The sequence below is a fragment of the Nestor notabilis genome, unplaced genomic scaffold (assembly GCF_000696875.1).
Source record: "Nestor notabilis isolate BGI_N333 unplaced genomic scaffold, ASM69687v1 scaffold5037, whole genome shotgun sequence".
In the NCBI taxonomy this organism is placed as follows: domain Eukaryota; kingdom Metazoa; phylum Chordata; class Aves; order Psittaciformes; family Psittacidae; genus Nestor; species Nestor notabilis.
This window is the reverse complement of record NW_009934993.1, coordinates 77124-98187: the sequence shown is the minus strand read 5'-3', so window position 1 is coordinate 98187 and position 21064 is coordinate 77124. Positions and strand designations below refer to the sequence as shown.

The 21064-nt window shown below is 41.0% G+C and overlaps 1 protein-coding gene across 1 annotated transcript in view; it reads right to left on the bottom strand.

Annotated features, from left to right (window-relative positions):
• Positions 1–5835: 5835 nt before the first annotated feature.
• The window catches only part of TENM1 (teneurin transmembrane protein 1), a 91275-nt gene continuing 76046 nt past the window's right edge, over positions 5836–21064 (bottom strand). Inside the window, exons 15-20 of the mRNA XM_010017600.1 lie at positions 20637–20872; positions 15211–15507; positions 10792–11179; positions 8902–10122; positions 8274–8416; positions 5836–6790 (exon numbers count right to left, since the gene is read on the bottom strand). Coding sequence (XP_010015902.1) covers positions 6032–6790; positions 8274–8416; positions 8902–10122; positions 10792–11179; positions 15211–15507; positions 20637–20872 — 3044 coding nt within the window. The 3' untranslated portion in view covers positions 5836–6031. The remainder of the gene's footprint in view (positions 6791–8273; positions 8417–8901; positions 10123–10791; positions 11180–15210; positions 15508–20636; positions 20873–21064) is intronic.

Sequence of the window (21064 nt, the reverse complement as noted above, 5' to 3'; positions counted from 1 at the left end):
TGGCTGAAACAAGGGTCTTTCTTACCTTCATGCAGTGGCAGATCTGCAGTGACTGGTCCCTGTCTGTTCCTCTCCAGCTTTGTGCTCCTGCAAAGCATCCTTCCCTAAAGCCAGCTGACACGTTGGGTGCTGGCAGAGTTTGTGTGCCCTCAGGCTTTTCAGGAGACCCCTTTTGCTTGCTAAGTGCTGGGTCTAGACTCCTGGTTTACTTGGCCTCTTCTGGGAGCAAGGAAGAACGTGCTTGGAAATGGTCCCTGGCAAGTGATTTCACTGTGGTGGGGATAAATGTAGCCGGAAGCACTTTGCCCAAGGGCTGTTTCCTTGCTCATCCGCTCTGCAGTGCAGTGAGCTGAAGAGAACTGCTTTGCCTATGGGTGACTCCAGAAGTGCATTGTTCTTCTAAAAGATACATAAAACAGGCTGAAAGATGCCATTTCTGTTTAAAGCTGAGAATGTTGTTTCAGTTTCTAATGTAAATTATTAAGACAGAGGCTTGTTGGTGTTGTTTCTTTTGGGTACCCAAGGGTCTGGAATTGCTGTAGATTTCACCTTAAATAAGGTAAATTCCACCTTAAACAAGGTGGAAACAGGAAAAAGGCTCAAGGTACCTGTGGGACGAGGAGCTGATGCTTGGTTATAGGAAGAGTAATATGGAAATGATATAGATTTCGTGCATTGACTTAGGTGTGAAGAGCTACAGATGCTTTTAGGGAGCAGCAGCCTCATTCTCTGGGCATCACTTAGCGGGTAATGTCTATGTTACCTGTTTCTTCCTTCCCTCCACCCCTGCAGCCACAGCGGGATGCAGCCCCTCGCTGCTACACTACTCTGCCCTGTCCCACCCTAACCGTCCTGCGCCCCTTCTGCTGGGTGCTGCAGCCCTGGCTCTGACAGTGGATTGTGCAGCTCCCTGCAGGGACCCTGTGTCCCTGCCCTGGCTCTCCCTGCTCTGCCTTCTCCCCAGCAAAGGCAGTGCTGCTCCTCTGCAGTGACTAATCCTGCCACAGCTCTGTTTTTCCCTCCACTAAGCCCTTCTCTACTCCCCAACTCCAGGCATGACACACCGCCCGCAGCACTGAATCAATACCTTCTCCCAGGAATCAATACCTTCTTCCCTTTTCTATGAGAGCACCCCTTTGGCCTTGCTTCCTTCTTATCCATGCAACACAGCTCTTCCAGCATCCACCCTCACATTCTTATTACAAAGCCCTGCTGCTCCAACCTGTTTTTTACCACATAACCTCTCCTTTAGCCTTAAACACTCGTCCTGCCCCTCTGGTTCACTGTCTCCTCCTCTCTGCTGCATATGCTGGGAATTTTCTTTTTCCTCACGTGCACCCTTTTGATGCACCATCATTCATCATCATCTATTTGAGGCAGCTCTACAGAACATGTAAGTACTTAAACTTTGCTCCTCATCCCCTACCACCACTACTGACTTCACCCACTCAGTTCTTGCAAGTGCAAAGGCATTTAGCAGATTTTTTTCTCTCTCCCCTTTATTCTGATGAAATGTAATAACCTGTGCACAGAAACTGTGAAAACTGCAGAGTTATATCCATGAACTTTGGTGAATCAGAAGTAAAATTAAATCTTGCTAGCAACCCCTTGCCCCCCAGCTTTTGAATCAACCAATATTAGGTGAAGCTGTTATTTAGATGAATGGAAACAACTTTCACTGACATGACCAGAATATCCCAAATACATGGTGTAAACAAAGACAAGGTCACACGCCATCAGTTTGCACCTTTATTTTTAAAAAATGAAATAGTCAAAGTACTTTCTTTTTCAAATATCGACACATAATATATTAACTTTTAGTATTTACAGCGTGTTGCTGGGATGTTCTTGTAGAAAATGCATGCTTCTGGTCTGAAACCCAGAGCAAAATGCATCAGACCATTTAACTGCAGCCATATAACATAGACCTGTACAGTATCCAGTCACTATTCAGCACAGGAGTTAGAGCAGGAATAAAAAAATTGGGATCTATTGTTTCCTAGCAACGAGGCTGAGGCCATTATAACACAATTTCTGTAAGATCAGAACCTCTAACTGGTGTTAGACAGAAACTGAAGATCGTGGCATACATTGTAAACGTTTTTACTGTTGATGAGAAAGCTTAAAAGGAACATTACTTTGACATATATTGTATGCTATGCTTCTCTTTCTTGTTTATTGACACTTCTGCCTGAAGAGTATGAAGATTTTAATGTTTTATCATGGTTCATACAAGTAAAATACTGTCAAGGACACGATCTGATATAATAACATTTATTAAAAGGCTAAAGTCCATCACGAGATCTAAGGAAAGACTAGAAATTGTCAAACATGTTTCCTTAGACAAATAATGGCAGGTGACAAATGCCCGGAGAAATCCACAGCGAGTCCGTCTCCACCATTCCCAGTTCCTGCCGAGAAGTGACTCCTCTGGCAGTTGGGGTGCTATCGACCTGGTATGTTTTGTATCAAGGAGAGGTTTAAATAACAGTCAGCATTTGATAGGGAAAACCCTCAGGGCTGCCAGCAGCAGCCTCATCCGAGTGGCACTGTGCTAGATCTGCTGCCCTATGGCGAATGTCCCCAGGCAAGCTACCACCCATCTCTTTTTGCTCGGGCTACAGTAAGAGCTCCTCTGCCTAAACCACCTTCCCGTTTGGAAGTGTACCTTGGCTTCCAGCAGCACCCATTGCTGTTGCTCACCTTGGAAGGCAGAGGGGGGCTTGGTGGGCAGAGGGTGCAGGGCTGGGACCCCAGAGCTGTGGGAGCAATCGTGGCTGATAAGGGAGGCCATGTCTACCTGTCTCCTGTACAGCTGAGGACAATGCTCAAACCAAACAGCTAGGATGTGTATACCGAGTTGCACATTGACCAGTTCATATATATTTATTTAGCTATGTTCTACATAGATATCCATATATATATATATATTTATACCTTTCAAATGTTCTAGATTTGCTAAATAAATATGAAAGCAAAGGAAACAGTACTTGTACACACTATTTGTTTGGCTGTCATAAAAAATATAGCATGTATTTTGCATGGTAGATACTTTGCTACAGGATAGTGTGCAATTGTGTTTTGTTTTATTTTATATTTTTTTTTTCAGAACCTTGTTTGCAGTGCAGAATGCTAGCATCAAATTATCTGATCTGAGTAACAGTAAAATTCTCCATGCCGTTATTTCTCTTTTTGTCATTTGGGTCTCTATGCTGTAGTGCAAAATAAAAAATAATACCAAAAAAAAAAAAAAAAAAAAAAAAGGAAAACTGCAAAAAACCCAACACTGAGAAATCAGTCTAACTACCAGGGGAAAAGAAAAAACCAAGGATACTGATATATTCCCTGCCTCCATCTCAGGTTGTTCATGACCAAGGTGGCCCAAAGCTATTTGTTTGCTTAGTTTTCACAAATCATTGCTGTTTGGCCCATGTGCAGCTACTTCAGTCTCCAGTGCTCCTTCAGTAATAACTCATTTCCTTAGCACTGTCATCTCAATGCAACATTTATATTTAGTTTCCTAAATGTCTGAAACTGTTATGATGAAGGTATTTATTTTTTTTTTCTTCTGTAACCGGGCCATGTAATGTCTTGTGATTCTTTATACAACCATATTCTTATAAGAAATATTGTTCAAAAATGTACCTTAGACTGTACCTAGGAACTGGGAAAATGCCAAATGTACTTTCATTGACAAACTTGCAACACATTTCACTCTTCAACCTTTTGGCATAATATGAGAACAACAGTAATCAAGGCAGTATTAAAAAACACAGCTGTAGTAATACAAAGTGCATTTCCTGCATATAATACAAATGTAACTTTAAGAAACTAAAGGCACAAGCTAACTAAATATGTATTACATACTAGAAATGCACAGTTCAAGGTAATTCTAATAGCTTCCAATATTTTTTTATAATGGATATTTAAAGCAGTTTGAAAATGATCATTAGTGAATTGCAAAAAAGTATAATTGCTTAAAATATAAGTAAAATAGACTCTAATATTGACATCTTGGATCAGTGATAAAATACATCGTCACGTTTATGAATGCACTCTCTATATACAATTCATAAATTATTCTTCCATTGATTAAAAGTGTATTAGAGGCTCGAGGATTTGAAGGTCCGTTTTTAGGCTGGTGTGGAGGTATTCAAATTCTCCGTGGTTGTATGGAAAATTACAGAAATCAGAGCTGTCAAACCCAGATGTTGCCAGCTCCCAATTCTGTCCATTAGTTAATGATGAGCCTGATCAGAATGTGGATGTGCAGATTTTGGTCCACAGTTCCCTCTGGCTGGGGAGCGGAAGGAGTCTGGAAAGAGATGTTAATGGTGCGAGACCAGAGTTCAAACCCCTTGTTGGGGGTTCAGGTCTCAGATGCCAGTTCAGGCTCATCTCTTAACTTTGGTACAGTCTGCTCCACTTGCCCAAAAACAAGGGGAAAAAAAGAAAACTGAAAAGAAGGGAAGAAAGACAAAGAAAGCACTTTGTTGGCTTCAGTAATATGAGCAGAAATTGTTTCAACATATTTACTATGTCTGTTTTGAAAGAAATGTGCAATAACATCACTGTTACGGATACACAGGCTCTATTACAAGACTTCTAGCTCCATCTGAAAGTCAGTATAGGAAATCTGCTCTCCCGTCCCTCCCTCCCTGTGTGCCCTCCCCACCTCCCAATAATCAGGTCTTTTAGAAATGACAAGCTGAAGGAAGGATCACCTACTCTGCTATGAAATAACTGTGCCAGCAGCGCATGATACCTTGGGAAATAAAAATTTCTGTCCATGCAATATAATGCTTTTCTATGTGCTCTAGATATTGAGCTGAAAAGTGAAGAGTCATCCCCGAAATGAGTCCACGTTTATCAACATATTCACTATCCACACTTAGGTTCACCAACTCCCAACCCACCGATATTCTTCAGACTTGAAAAAATGAGTAATACAACAGGATTATTAATTTGAGATGAAAAAAACACGATGCCTAAACCCAATGACACTACAATTTCCAAATGATCTGTGAAAAGACAGTCCTGGCCCAATGACTACAGACAGGACTGATCCTGCACGGCTTGTCCTTACCGCACCGTGTGGGCCCTCCCAGCTGGACAACGAGGGTTGTCCTGAAAGCACTGTGTTAAAGCCCACCCTAGAGCACACTGATGTCAGTGGAGACACTCCAGCTGACTACAGTGCTTGCAAAGCTCTTCTTTGGACACCCTTGACACCCGTCTGAAGCCCATCAGGATGGTGCCACCCTGCACCTCTCCTCCAGGAAGATCAGCAGCTCTACGTGTGCTGCCGGACTCCAGCATAACCCAGTGCCAAGGGAAACCTTGGGAGAGAGGCCCCCACATGCAAAATTAGACATAATGTGGGATTCGTCACTGAGAGGTGGCAAAGCTAAAGGCCTTTTTATGGACCTTTAGGGACAATCTTTTACGTACTGTATCCAATACAAACTGGGTTTCCCAGATTAGAATACCCCTTAGATTATAGCTGTGAGGAATGACATGTGTGGGGCCGGTGAGCAACTACGAAGTTCCCATACACAGTCTGGTTTCTGTATGCAATCCCTTGAACTTCTGGGAGATCTCACTGGGATAAAAACTACCCAGTGAACATGGGCTACAGAATCAGGCTCCGTAACCCTTTAAATAACTGGTGAATTATTAAATCAACGACAACAAAAAAGCTGTGTTTCTTTAGCAGGTGGCAGAGCACAGCGTGTTCTGCCCTACCCCGCGGGGACGCGCGCAGGTCGCGCTGCTCAGCCGTCAGGACTCTGCTTCTGAAGGTTTTGAATACTGCCACACAAGAACTAAAAATCGTCACTGTCATCTCTCAAAGAGTTAAATGAACAATATTAAAATACCATCTTCTGTCACATTTAAAGGCAGTTGGATATGTTTTTTTCCCTCTATATTTATATATACAGAGTTCTGATCTAGAAAAACCAATACAATAAACCATTTTACGTTTAAAAACAGGCAGTCTTTGGTGACGCAAAGGCAGAGATTTTCTTTGTTACCTTCTGCCTATTTCACTCTGTCTCATAAAGTGAATATTATTGGCACTGTCAGAAAGTTCGAGATACTGCTCCACAGATAAAACAAAATATCCATCATAGCCTTGTACCCGCCCGGTGCTTAAAAGCTGCTGTTTCTCTCCATCTGTCCATGCCCTAATACCTTCTTCCCCTTCCTGCAGCCGCCTCTGCTCCTTAGTCCAGGCCTGAGCCACAGCTCTCTGCCTGGCTACCTCTAACACATGGTTCTTTTCTTCTTCGACCGTTGTTCCATACCGAACGTTGAAGCAGAGTGCGCCGTGCTGGAGCTGGATGTCAGCAAAGCGTCTAGTCCTCCCATTGATGACAGAAGTCATCTGTGACACCGTGACGTTGACGCCGTTCTCCAAGATGCGTCGTCCTCCGGTGTTGCCAATGAGGGCCAAATCTTCCTCCAAAGACCCCAGCTTGATGAAGTAGTGCGTGTCTCGGCCCTCTATGGTGAAATGCAGGTTCTCCAGGTAGTGAGCATTGTTGAGGATGGCAGCGATGCGCCGGCTGTCCTCGTTAGCCACACCTATGATGTCAGCTGTCACTAAACCATCCTTTATAGCGAATTTGATGCCTTTTCCAAATACTGAAGGAACAGCTGCAAACCTCGGCTGCTTCACTCCCTCATAGCACTTGCCATCACTATACCTGGGTGTCATAGGAAGTTGATCCAAGGATATGAAGTTTCGGAGTTGCTTTTGTAGCTCACACTGAATGCCAAGGATAGTCTGGAAAAGAAAATACCAGTAAAGTTTGCAGGTGAGGCACCTTGCAGTTCATTATAGTGTCTCACAGACCCTACTAATCTCTTGATTGCTTAGAATGGATCTTCAATTTGCTTGGAAAACACCATGCACATCTGCAGAGCCTGGGTATATGCACAGGCTTTCTAATCACCTAAGGCATTGCTTTCTGCCTCTTTGACTCTCTTTATTTCTAGGAAACAAATGGAAAACGTTTATTAAAAATGCTATTTTTGTATTCTTCCTTTTTTTCATTCCAGCCCTCCTTGAATCGTTACTCTAAGGGCTGGCTTTCAACTCTTAGGCACGGGGAAACCTGAACTCAAAGCTGTGCTCTTTCACATGATTTTATGCTTAGTCTCTGTGCGTCTAATTATGTCTTCTGTAAAACAGCAGTAACAGTTTTCATAGCCCATTCTTTAAGGAAAGTAGGCTGCGAAGGTCTCAAGACACTAGAACAATAAGAACCAGGCAAGTACATCAGATTTGTAGACTGAGGTCCCCCCCCCCTCCAACCAGCTATTCGCCTTTCAACACTACACCCATGACTATACTTCTTCTGTGCCTTTGTAACAGCTTCTTTAATATCTCAGTGACAATTTTGCATGAACATGTTCCTACATCCGGAACTAGGTCTGACCCTCGAGCCCTCTGCACTTCTTGCAGTCATCTGTGCATGGAAAAAGAGGTGTGCAAAATGCTGTGAACATGAACTCACAACACTTTATACTTCCTTTTCCTGACTACATTAGAGGAAAGGTGTCTTTTCTCTCTCATCTTTGCAAAATCACATTTCATTGTCAACAGATGCACATATGGTCAAATGCAGAACATGAACATCTGCTCAGAATATCGGTAGTTGGTTTTGTTGCTGTTTCACTGATTGGTAGACCCTCATAGCTGCTGCATGGCTCTTCTTTACTGAAAATAAGCCCTGGAACAAGGTTGAGCTTTACAGACCCCCTTACAAATCCATAGCAAAATTTCTCTTTTCCTTTCTCTTTCCTTTCCATTTTCAGTAACTATGCAGAGGTACAGACTTGTAAAGCTGTTATTATGCTCAGTGATTTTGCATCTCTTGTTGCATCTCTGCTAACAAAGATGAAAATCTGTTGCTTTAATATTTAATCCCACAAAAGTTTTTGTAGCTTTTTCAATTTTCACACAAACACTTTAACACTTTTACCCTTCTGTTTCTCAAATTTGGATAGTTTCTCTGTAAAGAGCTGCAAAGTTGCATCACTCTGTTGCTAAAAGCATCTCCTTAAACCTCTCACTCCACTCTGAATTAACGTGTATAAAATTAATGTGCGTACAGGATTAACATGAAAGTTTCTAGCATTGTTAGACTATTTGCCTTGCTTATTATGGTGAAAGATACAGTCACATTGTTTCCTTGGTCTCCAACATATTCTAATAAAAATCCTTATTTTAGTATTAGAAGCAGCTGAACAGGGTTTTTGCTGACCTTTCCAGGATCCCATTCCTGGGTTTTTGTTTGAAGCTCTAGAAGTTCGTATGTTGTCCCCAAAGCTTCTATCTCTGGTTTTGGGAATCCAGGTAGTACATTGTGCAACTGGAAACCAAACAGCTCTAGCCAACTTCCAATGTCTACAAAACAAGGAAAGGATGCTGGCAATAAGGTACATAACTCCTAGAAAAGGCGGGGGTAGTCTGCAGAAATTGCAGCTATGCAGCAATAATGATTTCACATCAATTTCTGCTTTCAGTACTGGTTACAGCATTTATTGTAGCAAACAAATTATTTGATTACAAAGCATAGCTACACTCAGATCAATAGCGTACCTTCTATTTATAACGGAAAAATTTCAAATTAAGCTGCCCCCATTCCTCCCCTAATTTTACCATTTAGAAAAGCAGCAGAAACAACTATTAATTATTTTCTTGGTTGCCATAAAGGCTATAGAAAACAGATCAAGCTCACTACAATGCTATCTATAAAGACACGAATTTAACATATGTAAGATAAAAGCCAAATAGTAACTTTGGATGTATGCAAAAGATTTCTGGAGTCTCAAATCCATGCCAGAATTTGATAGAAAGTTGTATTTTCTTGAGAAACACATTACTTTTACCTGTTGTGTACTTAGCAACATCTTGGATTCTGCCAACTGGGTAATTATTTTCAAATGAGTAGAGATTAAAGGGTTGTGGGACAGCATTCAGGTGTTTCCATATGTGATGGTTCGGTGTCGTCCACCGACCAGCAATGACATCATAGTCCCGCTGGCCCAGATGAACTAATTTAGTAAGAGAATCATAGAGCCCTCCGTGAAAACCAATGATAACCTGGAAATCTGGATTAGTGTCCTGGTAGATCTCTCCATACGGGGTGTACAGAATTTCTTTTATGACTTGGCCCCGACTGCTAAATACAGCTAGAGGTGTTCCAGTGTTATCACAAGCAACATAATATTCTTCTCCACTGCTTAATTCCATTGCAATGAGATGACCTTGGAGATCATAATACAGGGATGTTATTTCCGAGCTGGTATGATTGTACAAGTGAGTAACTCTTACTGGGTTGGAGAGATCAGCATAAAAGAACTGTAAGTGTTGTCCAAGGCTTGACTTGCTTGCAACTCTTCTTCCAAGACCATCGTAACAGTATTGCACAGTCCAGCCAGCCACTTTGTTGTATGCTTTGTTCAGCAGACCGTTGGAGTTGTACTCAAAGATCTCATTGCCTCTTTGCCTGAGAAAACCGTCTTCATCCATTTTATATTGAATTTCTCCAAGTCTGGTAATGCGATCTCTCAGATCGTATCTCAGAGGAGTGAGGCGTGCGCTGTTCCCATGGCTCAGCAAGTTGATGTTGCCATTAAGGTCATAGCTGTAGCGCCACTGGGTTTTATCATTAACAGACACCGTCTGAAGCTGCCCATCAGCATCATATTCATAGAAGTATCTCGTTATATTGGCATCTACACCTACGCGTATATCACAGATCACCATACGACCCATATTATCATACTGGATGGTCATCCAGTAAGCGATAGACTTGAGAATTTCATATTGTACTTCAATCACCTGACCATTGGCACTAAAAATTTTGGTATGTTTCATCACAGTGGTGGTTATAACTTGGTTTAAATCATAATTAATGACACTGAATTTTCCAAATTGTTCAGTCCTGCCAGAAACATCAACGTAACGGTACAGATCTATGGGAAGAGGCGTCTCGTTTATCATGGCCTGCATGCTCGTGACACGGAAGTTGTTATAGCTGTAGTCAAATCTGGCATTTACAAGCCCTTCTTCACTAAACCTGAAGATCTGGCGGCCAATAAGCGGACCTGTCCAAAACAAACAGGGGCAGAGGAAAAGCAAGAAGAATAATGAATTCTATCCACAGTATACTTAGCCTACAGATTGAGCACAGACAGGCATGAACTCAGATATACCCTTAAGCCTTACTGCTACTTGATTGTCTCAGAAAATACTATTAACTAAGAATATGTTAGGTTATTCTCTCACAAACCCTAATTAATGTTTGCTCTGCAAAATATTTATATTTTATTAACATTTCTTTAAGTGAATGCTCTCTTATTAATAATTATGATTTCTGTTTACTTACAAGATAAGTCTAAACTAAATTTATATTACATGGTGATTTCCTTCTTTGTATAAACAGTCCTTTTGAATTTACATTATATTATGGTATAAACAGGGAAACTTGAAAATACAAACAATAAAACAACTTGATTTAGTATTTAGCGAATATCCACACAGTGGAATAAAAACAATCAAACATTATATGAGCTATTCCATACCAAGCAATAAAAAGAAAACTGTATTTCAAATGGAAGAGCTATATATGCCTATGGACACAGACATAGATACACACACATTTTTCTATTGAAACACAAAATATAAGAACTCGTAGTCATAAAAATAATGGAATTTCATACCGGGTAAGTGCAGGATCAGGGTCAAAAATTTTAGTAAAGTGGAGTTTCACAAACCTGTCTGCCTGTATCTGATGGTACAGATGAACCCATCATGCATTAAATGGATTGTTTTAATAACCCCAGAAGATTCCTCATAGGTGAACGTGACTTGAGTGGTATCATACAGGATCTCAGAAAGCCGGGACTGTTTGGTGTACTTGTAAAGGACCCTGCGCCCTGTCCCAGGGTACAGCGTCTGCAGAAGCCGTCCGTCTCTGGCGATGTCCTGTATGAACGCCGCGCTGCTGTCTGGAGGGGTGTAGATGTTGCGGTAGTACCCGACGGACAGCATGGTTTGCAAGGCATGGCGCACCATGCTCGGCATGGTGACCGACAGCAGGTAGCTGGACTGGTCGTACTCAAAGATGTATCGGCGCTGGCTGTGCAACAGCAGCATCACAGACTGCAACGAACAGGAATGGCAGTGTAAGCAAAAGATCATTCATCTAGGGAGTGCCTGATGGTTAAGGAAATGCTGAAACAACCATCCACTCCTGTAGTTTGGTTTTACTGTGCGTACAATGCCAAGTGAAGCTTTCAGTTCCAGGAGATCCGGCCAGCAAGGTGGTACAAAACACGAGGAGACTAATAATGAGTTAGAGGTAAAGACCTCCAAACTGGAAGGCAGATGTGGCGCTCAGTAGCATTTCAGCCTCATGCTGACTTGCTATGTTGCTTTGAAATATTTAGGTCATCCTCCCAGGAAGCAAAACCAGAGAGAACCTCTTCTGCACACGCAGGCAGAGCATCTGCACTAGCAGATGTTTCTAGGGCAGGTGCAAAGGGGAAAATTTCAGTGGTGTGTACAAGGTGTTTAGCTTTTATTGGCACTCTGCCTATCTCTAGCACAGACCTCCCCATTTTTCTGTATGTCTTCTATGAAATGCACATTCCCCCAGAAGTTACATGCTTACAGATGAAGAAAACAGTCTGCAGGTTCTCTGGTGTGACTACTAGCTCTGTTTTTTAATGGTTACAAAGAATATAATTTCTACAGAGGTACTTGATATTTTGCCCTGTGCTGGTTAATTGTGGCTGGTCAATGAAATCTGGCAGGTTTGTTTGGCATATGAATATGTAAAATCACAGTGTCGCAGAGTACGAGCCCACTGGTGAACTGTAACTGCTGGAACATCCTTGCCACAGTACCTGAGCTGAGACAGAGTGCTGACACTGCATAGTTCTAAGCTCACAGCCCAAACCTACCAGGCACATAAGCAAATTTATCAGGCTTCTGCATGATTGAGAGACCCCCTAAAACAAAGTCTTACGACGAGCAGTGTGACTGCTTTTCCACAGAGCATTGCGGAAAGAAATCAGAAAAAAAGGCTTTTTATATCCTCTAAGCTCAAAAATCTTCTCTGGGAAAAAAACCATCAATAGCTCAGCTCTGCAGTGTTAGTAACACTGGCCCTAAGCCACTTTGCTCTGACAAATACCCCAAGTGTTTATTCAAAGGGCCAAAGACAGGCTAAGCCTTGGCCATCCTCTCTGCAGCCCTGGCCCCCTGCCCTCCCAAGATGTATTTCTTCCTGCCCTTGGTGAAAGGCATCTGTCACCTGTACACAAGCCAGAGAGCACCAACATATGCCACTCGCAAGTCACCCTCTGCCAACTGGTGACAACAGACCTTTACGCCGAGCTTTCTCTGATGGCTTTTCTGCTGCTCTGCCAAGCGTTTCTAACATGCACAGGGCTGATTCTGTTTTCACCTCCAGTCAAGAGTCCCGAATCTGCAGTAAACCACTGGCTGAACTCTCTCCTAGCACTGATGTGACGCCTCTCTCTCAATACTGCTCCCAGGCCTGTTTTTAAGCTGTCTGCCATTGACAGAGTATGAATAACAAGATCAGAAACATCTCTAATATAACTTTAGTGCCCCTGTGTGCCATTTTTACAGCACTTTGTGGCTTTTCCACTTTTGCTCAGGATAGTAAAAGGATAGACAGTACAAGGGTTGGAGACTTAGTATTCTCTCTAGCCTATTAGAGGATACCTCTAAAATTAATTCCCGATTCGTTCTAATAATATTACGATAGATTTTTCACTCTTTGCACGAATTGGGTTTTAATTGTTTTAACGGATTTCAGAGGGTAGCGCATAAAACATCCAGAGAGCTGTCATTTTATAAAAGCAACCAGAGCCTGGTCAACCACGTAATGATTGATGCCACATGGTACATCAAGACAAACAGCCAGTGGCAATTACTGGGAGCTGTAGTGGGGATCCACAGAAATGCTGAGCATCACCACTAGGTGTCAGTTCTGTCCAACATACGCACACAGCCACTCATCTACTTTGCCCGGTGGTAAACAGCAGGATCTTGGAAGCAAGCTTGGAATATACAGGAAATTTTATAACACCATTAACTAATTGAGGAAAGTGACCAAAACAAAAGGAACTGGATCTCATCAGTAAAAACTATTTACAGTGCTACTGTCATAGTGCTTTTAAAACCTAAAGTACTGGAGCTTGGTTTGGAAGGAGTAGAGATTTTTGAAGATGTACAATTATAGATTCATAGAATGGTTTAGGTTGGAAGGGACCTTAAAGATCACCTAGTTCTAACCCCCCTGCCATAGGCAGGGATGCCTCACACTAGACCAGGGTGCTCAAATTAACTCATCAAGTGCTAAAAATGAAGAATTAAATAACTGTGAACTGGAAGTGAATTATAGAATTGATTTTTTGATAAAAGGAATCATTGGATCTTACGAGGTTTCAGACAAGCTTTAGCAATCATTATGTAATAAACACAATGAGTTATTGACTTTAATGGAGCCACAAGATGATATTTCATTGTCTAATTTTGATAGTGAATCCATCTTTCCTTGGCACAAGGAACAAACAGTGATGAAAGTACATTAAATAGCTGGAGATCATTTCCATGGTGTGTATGACTTCTAATTATTTTAACGACCAGTTACAGCACAACCTGCTAGCTTTTGCCATTTGCTCCTCCTACAAGATCAAGATTTGGCCACTTGTGTGGAATTCCAGAATAACAGTTTTAAGTTATATGACTTTATTTATAAGCTCATCATAAACTAAGAACAGATGAAGTGTTTTGGGAAGATAAGAAGCATACATCTTTCCAAAATTATGCTCCATCAGATCCAAAGAAAAAAATAAGATTCCTCCAAAAGGCACATTGCCCAAATATTTGAAAGCTCTACTAAATGCCTGTTTACTTGCAAGTTGCAGAAAAGCATAGAGACAAAAGAAGTCCTGACAAATTTATCTGAACCACACTTCTGAAGCTTCAAGGGTTTGCCAATCTTGCTAATATGTTCAAGAGTCATTCTGCATGCAGACAAGGAAGGACTCACATTTTTATGCATCCTCCAGTCTCAACTATTTTTTTTCTCTGTGTTAGGTTTAAGTTTTTTGTGGATCAAGCTTAAATACATTCAAAATAAGTACACCAAAGTTTATCTCAAAAGTACACATTTGGAACTATTTTATGTATAAATAACTTCAAAGCCATTGGATTTTCTGTGTGGAATACCCCCTATCAGTTTTACCTCATCTGCACCCTTCCAGCCTTTCCTTGTGGTTAGGAGGTTCAGAGAAAATGTTCTGCAAACTCACAGTATGCTGGATAGTCCAACATGTTGCTATTTAAAAATAAAAGGGTTAAAAGGACACTGCTTTAATACAATTTCATACTAAGTTTTGAAAGCTTTAAAAATACAGACTGGCCTTTTGGTTTTGGGAGACCAAGACCAAATGAGATGCTTCTACAGATGCTGTTCGTCCTCAGTCTGTACAACACTTATTTCCTCATGTTGTGACCATTACCCGTAGACATAAATAAAAATTACAATACTCAGGCAATTTAGACACAAAGTCACTATAAAAGCAGAGCAATAACTTATTTCATATTAATGTTCCCCCCCCAAATGGCTCCCATAAATACTGAAGTAAACTTCCACCTCACAGGATCAATCCCTTTTTTACGGTGCAGCACTGAATAGATGTCAGCTTGTACTTGCTGCTTGCCAGTTGGGTTTTAAAGAGCTGTGTTTAGGGGGAGAAAAAAGTTCCCTTTCAGTACTATTATATTTTTGACTATGTTATACAGAGTAGCAACATGCTTTTCAGCAGTGAGCAAGTCCTTTGTTCACTTAGACTGAGACCTCTGTTCACTTAGACTGAGACCAGGAAGTCATTTTTACTTACCAATTAAACAAATCTGAGGTGCTAATAACTTTTTCAGAACTAAACTGTGGCAGGTTTGAATGGGTGACATGTAAGTCCGACCATTTCCAGAGACATTTTTGTTTAGTTATGTAATTGTATGCATTTTCTGTTTCAAAAGTGTTAAATACTCTTGCAAGAAGTGGCATTATAACATAGTTAATCATATAATATCTCTATAAAACCAAATATTTTTGGCCTTGGTACAACAATCCACTTTTAAAAATTATTTACCTTTTCTAAATATGTGTAACTCCATATTTTACCATCTGCCCATGTTCTGGAAATTATGTTCCCACTCGGATCATACTCCATTTTCTCAGTCCAGGTTCCTCTTTGGATATAGGTGACTAATCCAGAATGTGAATAAGTGATATTGACCTCATTGTACTTGCTGATGGGTGACCACAGAACTGGGCGTCCTGTCTGGTCATACATAATCCGAAGAGTGAATTTTCGATGATCATCATAAATCTTTCCTGTTCTGGTTACATGATCGAAATCAATGGAGAGCAGGTTTCTGTTGTGGGCCTAAACACAAAGATACAGCAAAATAAGAAAACCATGCATTTAATCACACACAACACAAACATGTCTGTGTCAGCTCTATTCAAAATGTGCAGTGGTTTAACGTTATGATGGAAAATTTAGGCGTTATTAAAGACAAGAAAATAGAAAAATATTCACACAAGAAAGAGGAGGACCAAGAAACAAATGCTGCTTGCATTCAGCATTGTTACACTTCCATTACAGGATGCTTCTATTTCCATGTACTAAACACTCACCTCTGCTCTCATCTTTTCCTAAGCTTTTCTTCTCAACTGCGGATGGACTTTTTGATTCCAGCGAAAGACGTGTAGGTAAGCCCATAAATTAATAAAGATATACTATCTCACATCCTCTCTTTTAAGGTCTGTTAATGTTGGCAGGTCAGCTACTGCTCTGAGACAGCCCACACCAGGTCACATGGCGATGGTGCAAAGGCGAGAGCTGTTCTTGCTGCTCCCAAAGACCCTGCTTGCCAGCATCTTCACACTTCTTCACAAAACCACCCCGCTCCCAGAGCTGGTGCCAGCCAGTGGCAGCAGTGCCTGGTGCCAGCCACATTCCTCACTGCAGCTCTCTCCACATTTGGGACCTGCAACATCTGTTAAGCTCACTGTGCCCAACAGCGACTGTGTTACGAGCTCTTAACATTTATGGTCCAACAGGAAAATGCAGAGGGGCAGCAGTTCTCAGTTTGAAATCAAGTTCAAGGCAGATTCATGAACACAAAGGATATTTATCCAGTGCTCTCATAATCTGCCTCCTTACATCATCCAGTTACTGGGCAATCACTATTAAAACTCCATTTAAATCAGAGATATAATTTAGGGAACCATAAAGCATTGTTCATTGACTTGTCTTTTTCAGATCAATGCTCAAAGTGCTCATTGTATTAACCTGCTGCATTTTATCTAATCACTTGTATTAATCTATTCCAATTAATAACTTCTTTGCGGCAGAGACGATGTCAGTGCAGGTGTTAGCACAGTGCACAGCGCAGTGCTAACTCCTCACTGAGACCTGGAGGCATAGCCATAAAGGAGACGGTTAAGAATATCTGTTTAATAATTCAAGCTGTGATCATATGGTGGTAGTGATTAGAAACAACCTTTTTTTTCCTTCCCGCTTTCTGTTTTTAGGTACAAAATAATTTGAAAATCTAGAAGAAGCAGGTGTTCTTTCTTCAACTACCATTCCTGGGGTTTTATATACACACATGTCTAACTTTAATAGTGTTCATTTACAATAGCTATAAAACACCTATATACTCCTGTAGACTGCTGTAACTATTACAATTTATACTCTAATGATAGTTAAGGAGCCCAAGTAAAATGTGATGCTCAGTTCAACTCACAGAGTGAAAATAAGGTTTGGGTGGATGCCATTACTTCCCTTGTATTCCACATTTTATGTCTCATTAGTTTACTTTCTTGTATTAGGTTTAAGTTAAATTTAACACCCTTCTCAAGGGACAGGACAATATGCTGGTAGCAGGCCTCATTTCAACATTGCCAGTGGCTTCTTAAAGATGACTCTTCCAACGTACATACAATGCAGTAAGGAGCCCCTGTGAGAGGGTGGAGATCATATGTCCTCTTACAAGCCAGGGAAAACTGGTTTCTGAAAGCAATGTCAGGTCAGAATGTCAGCTGCTGAAAATAAGCAGAAAATTCAGCTGACTTACTTCAATAATAATACTAGTAATGCATAAAAGATATATTTATTATATATTTTTAAACATTAGTTGACTCTACTTCCATTAATTTCATAGCTAGAAATTTCACCGTGTAAATAATCACATAAATGTGCACTTCTCTTGACTTTCATTCTCAAGCCTAAACTGTCTAAAATCTGTAAATCAGATGAGATGATTGTATTATTTCCTTGTCTGTGTTTTGATTTGAGTCAATGTAAATGGATACACACTGGCAGAGGATTTGGTCCTATCATTAGAAATTGCTGTAAGACTGGTAAATGAAAGGAGATAATTAGCTAAATGCCATAATAAACATAGCTGTCAAAGCCTTTATGTGCAGGACTTTTGACTTGAGGCCAGTGAGTTACTTCCTTCTTTATTAAAAAGAAAGAAAAAGGCAAAAATAAGTAAGACTGGCCAAGCATTCAATTTTCAATTTTGTAGATATTCAGTTATAAAACCTGGACTGCATCCAATGCCAAGTTCCTCTAAGTAAGTTATGCAAAAGACAGGAGGGAACAGTGCTGCATTCTAATCAGTATATTACTATGCATCATGCTCATTGGTTTTAACAGCAGCCTTTGCTTCATTTTTAGAAGTCAATTAAAATAGCAGTTCAATTGATAAAAAAGAAGTCTTACTAGATTAAGATTGATGTTAAAATGCCTGATTGTACATAGATTTATTATTAATATAAAATGCATACATGCCTACGGACTGTTTTATATACTTTCAGGAAGCGCCAGGGCAGGCGGCTCTTCACTTAAAGGAAACCTGTGATTAATTCCTGTTTCCCACATTGGTTTAGATACTGAGATAAAGTTAGATGTCTGTTCTAGCATTTCAGTTAACTTACTCGCTTCTGTTCTATTTCTAGAGCAGGGAATTCGCACCATGCAAAAATCCCACTTTTTAAAACACAACATTTACAGCATTATTCAGAACGTGCTAACTGTGGTGTCTTTCCAAAACTGGAAATAACACTAATAGAGAGACATGCTTTCAAGATGGTTGCTAACTGCGATTAAGAAATAAAAATGGTAGGACCAGGCAGAGAAGGAAAAACTTTCTTCTCTTCAACTAGGTCATCCTTTATCTCATCCCCAGTTACCTGCCTCCTAATTTATACCTCTTAACACTCAAAGCCGCTGGTTTCAATGATGGTATCAGGACTGATCTCTAAGTAATATCTTTAAACCTCATTTCTATGCCTTTTTTTCCCCCCTCAGAAAGCTCTTCCATTGTGCTGGTTTTTTATTTAACTGAGGGCTCCCACAAGTCTGTTCATTTCCATTGAGAACTGGTCCAATCCCCAGAGCTTTTCTTTACATATATTTTCAAAGTTCAGCATAGTTCTTTCTGCCCTACATTGCAAGCTTTCTACTGTGCCAGTCATGGCATATTAAGTGTTTAAAAACTTTCTTTGTAAAATATAACTTAAAATGAAACTAGAAGTTTTTAGGTCTCACCAGAACCTCATCCAACATAAGGGCTTCTAATGATGCCACATTTTTTTCTCCCAGCAGTACTTAAGGATCTGTCAACAGCCCTAAATCCTTTTCATTATTCGGTGTGTTGCTTTAAACACACTATATGATGGTATTTTTGCTCCTGCTGTCCTATTTCCTTTAATTACCCAGGAAAGATAGCAGTCTCTGGGTAAATGCTGCAGGTCTTTTGCCTTCCTTGCCACCTCCAGCTCCTGCCACTTCCACTGATTTTCCACTCCATCAGCATCCCAAGCAAACACCTCAGTGCTAAAGCTGAGCTCCAAGACCCAAATATTTCATCTATCCTTCAGTGTCCTTCTTATCGGTAGTAACAGCCTCAATAGTCCATTTGTCCCTTTCTCTTGTGACTATTTACATGGTGTATCCTGTATGTTGAATATTTCTCATCCTTTCCACTATGAAATCCTCATTTAATGTCCTATCCCATCAGGTTCTTTCCCACCTTGCCATGACAGGCAGCCCAGAGCTCAGTGCAGTGAAGGGCAGGGAAAAGACTGTAGTATGACTTGTCCTTCTGAGTAGGCAGGGAAAATCCATAAACCCCCTTGATCTTGGGTACGTACAAAAAGACACAGTTTACGGAAATAACAATATTCAACAGTGTTCAAGCAATGTTCAACAGCTGTGATGCTAGTGGGTACTTCTGGAAGGACACAGAATATTAGACAGCAGCATATCAAAATTATTCTTACACTTCTTCACCTTCCATCCTCTCTTGGGATGAAGGTGAAGGTGGACACAGAGGAGTACATGAGTGGTTCTCTGCACCAACAGACTGATCCAGAGGTAGGTCAATCAGCTGAGATCTGGATAGCTTCAGCATTGCAGTATTTCAATGAACATTTCATGGCTCCAGCCAGGAATTTGTGAATTTCATTCCTTTTTTTTGCCAGGCAATACTAAGGATCATGCGGAAGCAAGTGAAAATGAGTTAAAAGAACCTGCAGTCAATTTCAACAATAGAAAATACAAACTGCATAATAGGAAAACTCTGCAGGAAAACCAAAAGACTATCCAGGGATTTAAATAACCATCTCCGTATTTTCAGAGCTAACACATCTACCTTCTGAGACATTACCTATCCAGAAAGGTCGCAGTTCATAATGCAATACTTTTAAGGCCAAAATTCCCAGTTGTACTACTGGTACCGGCATTTTAAGGTGTATTCATGTGAAAACCAGAACTGATTTCATGAAAAACCTGTTCTGCAAGGTAGCAGTCTCTTTGACCCTCAGTGTTACCTAATTAAATGCTGAATGTTGACCATCTGTCATTGTAATCTGCGAGTTCTCCTCACAGATGAAAATAAACCACGGATGCAATGTTAAAGTAAATCTTTATTGCAGCCATAGTGTAACCCAGACAGAGGGAGTGAAGGGGTCTCAGAGCTAGTGATAGAGGGCAGAATACACAGCCTGTGTGGATACATGGGGAGGCTCTGCATCACTCTGGCTTGCAGGAGATGCAGTGGCCATGACACCCAAGGTGTGCCCAGTGAGACCCTGTCCCAGGTAGAGGCTGGCACCAGCTATTTCCCCAGAAGAGGGCTGATACATCTGTGAGAGGAAGAATGGCTCTCTGAGAGAGGCTCCAACTGTGCTGCTGAGCCAGGATGGCTCGTGCTTTGCTCATAGCTTCTTCCAAAGCCATAATTAAGTTCTTAGTTGAAAATGAAGAGGAAGAAAAAAAAGTAATTATGTCTTGAGGTCAAGTCTCACAACCAAAATCAAACAGAGATCAAACATCCCTGTGACTGCTGAAAGAGTCTGATTTTGAAATTCATGGCTGGGGCCCACCATTGATATGAACTTTCCATCACTGTTCTTACAGAGTAGAACATTTCAATGTGATTTTAGTTCAACGGCTTTCAAAAGGAACACTGCACTTTACACAAGAGGAAGCCTTACCCTTAGCCTTCTCTCAAACGTGGAGATATTGCCTTTGGTCTGCTCTCTCCTTTGCCTCCATTCAATGAGATTTGAGTTATGCTCTCCAGGAAGGGAGATATTGCACTTCCCTAAAGTGGGGCTGACAACCCCTGCTAGAATATGAGGCTCCGTGTTGAGCGTGATTTCCATTCCACTGGCAAAGGTGACTCTCAGAGACCCATCTGGGCTGACACGGTAGATATTCTGCGTGTTATCTGTCAAAAAACAACCACCAAAAACAGGGAACACAGAAGAGCTCAGATCTCCAGATTTACAAAGCAAATATTATGTGCAACAGGGCTTTATCCCTAGGTTACAGACAGCTGAGTGCACACCAGCTGCAGTGTGATTTTTGTAACCTGTGACTTGCGGGCCTTCCCGTGTTCAAAGCGCTTTTTGGTACATTT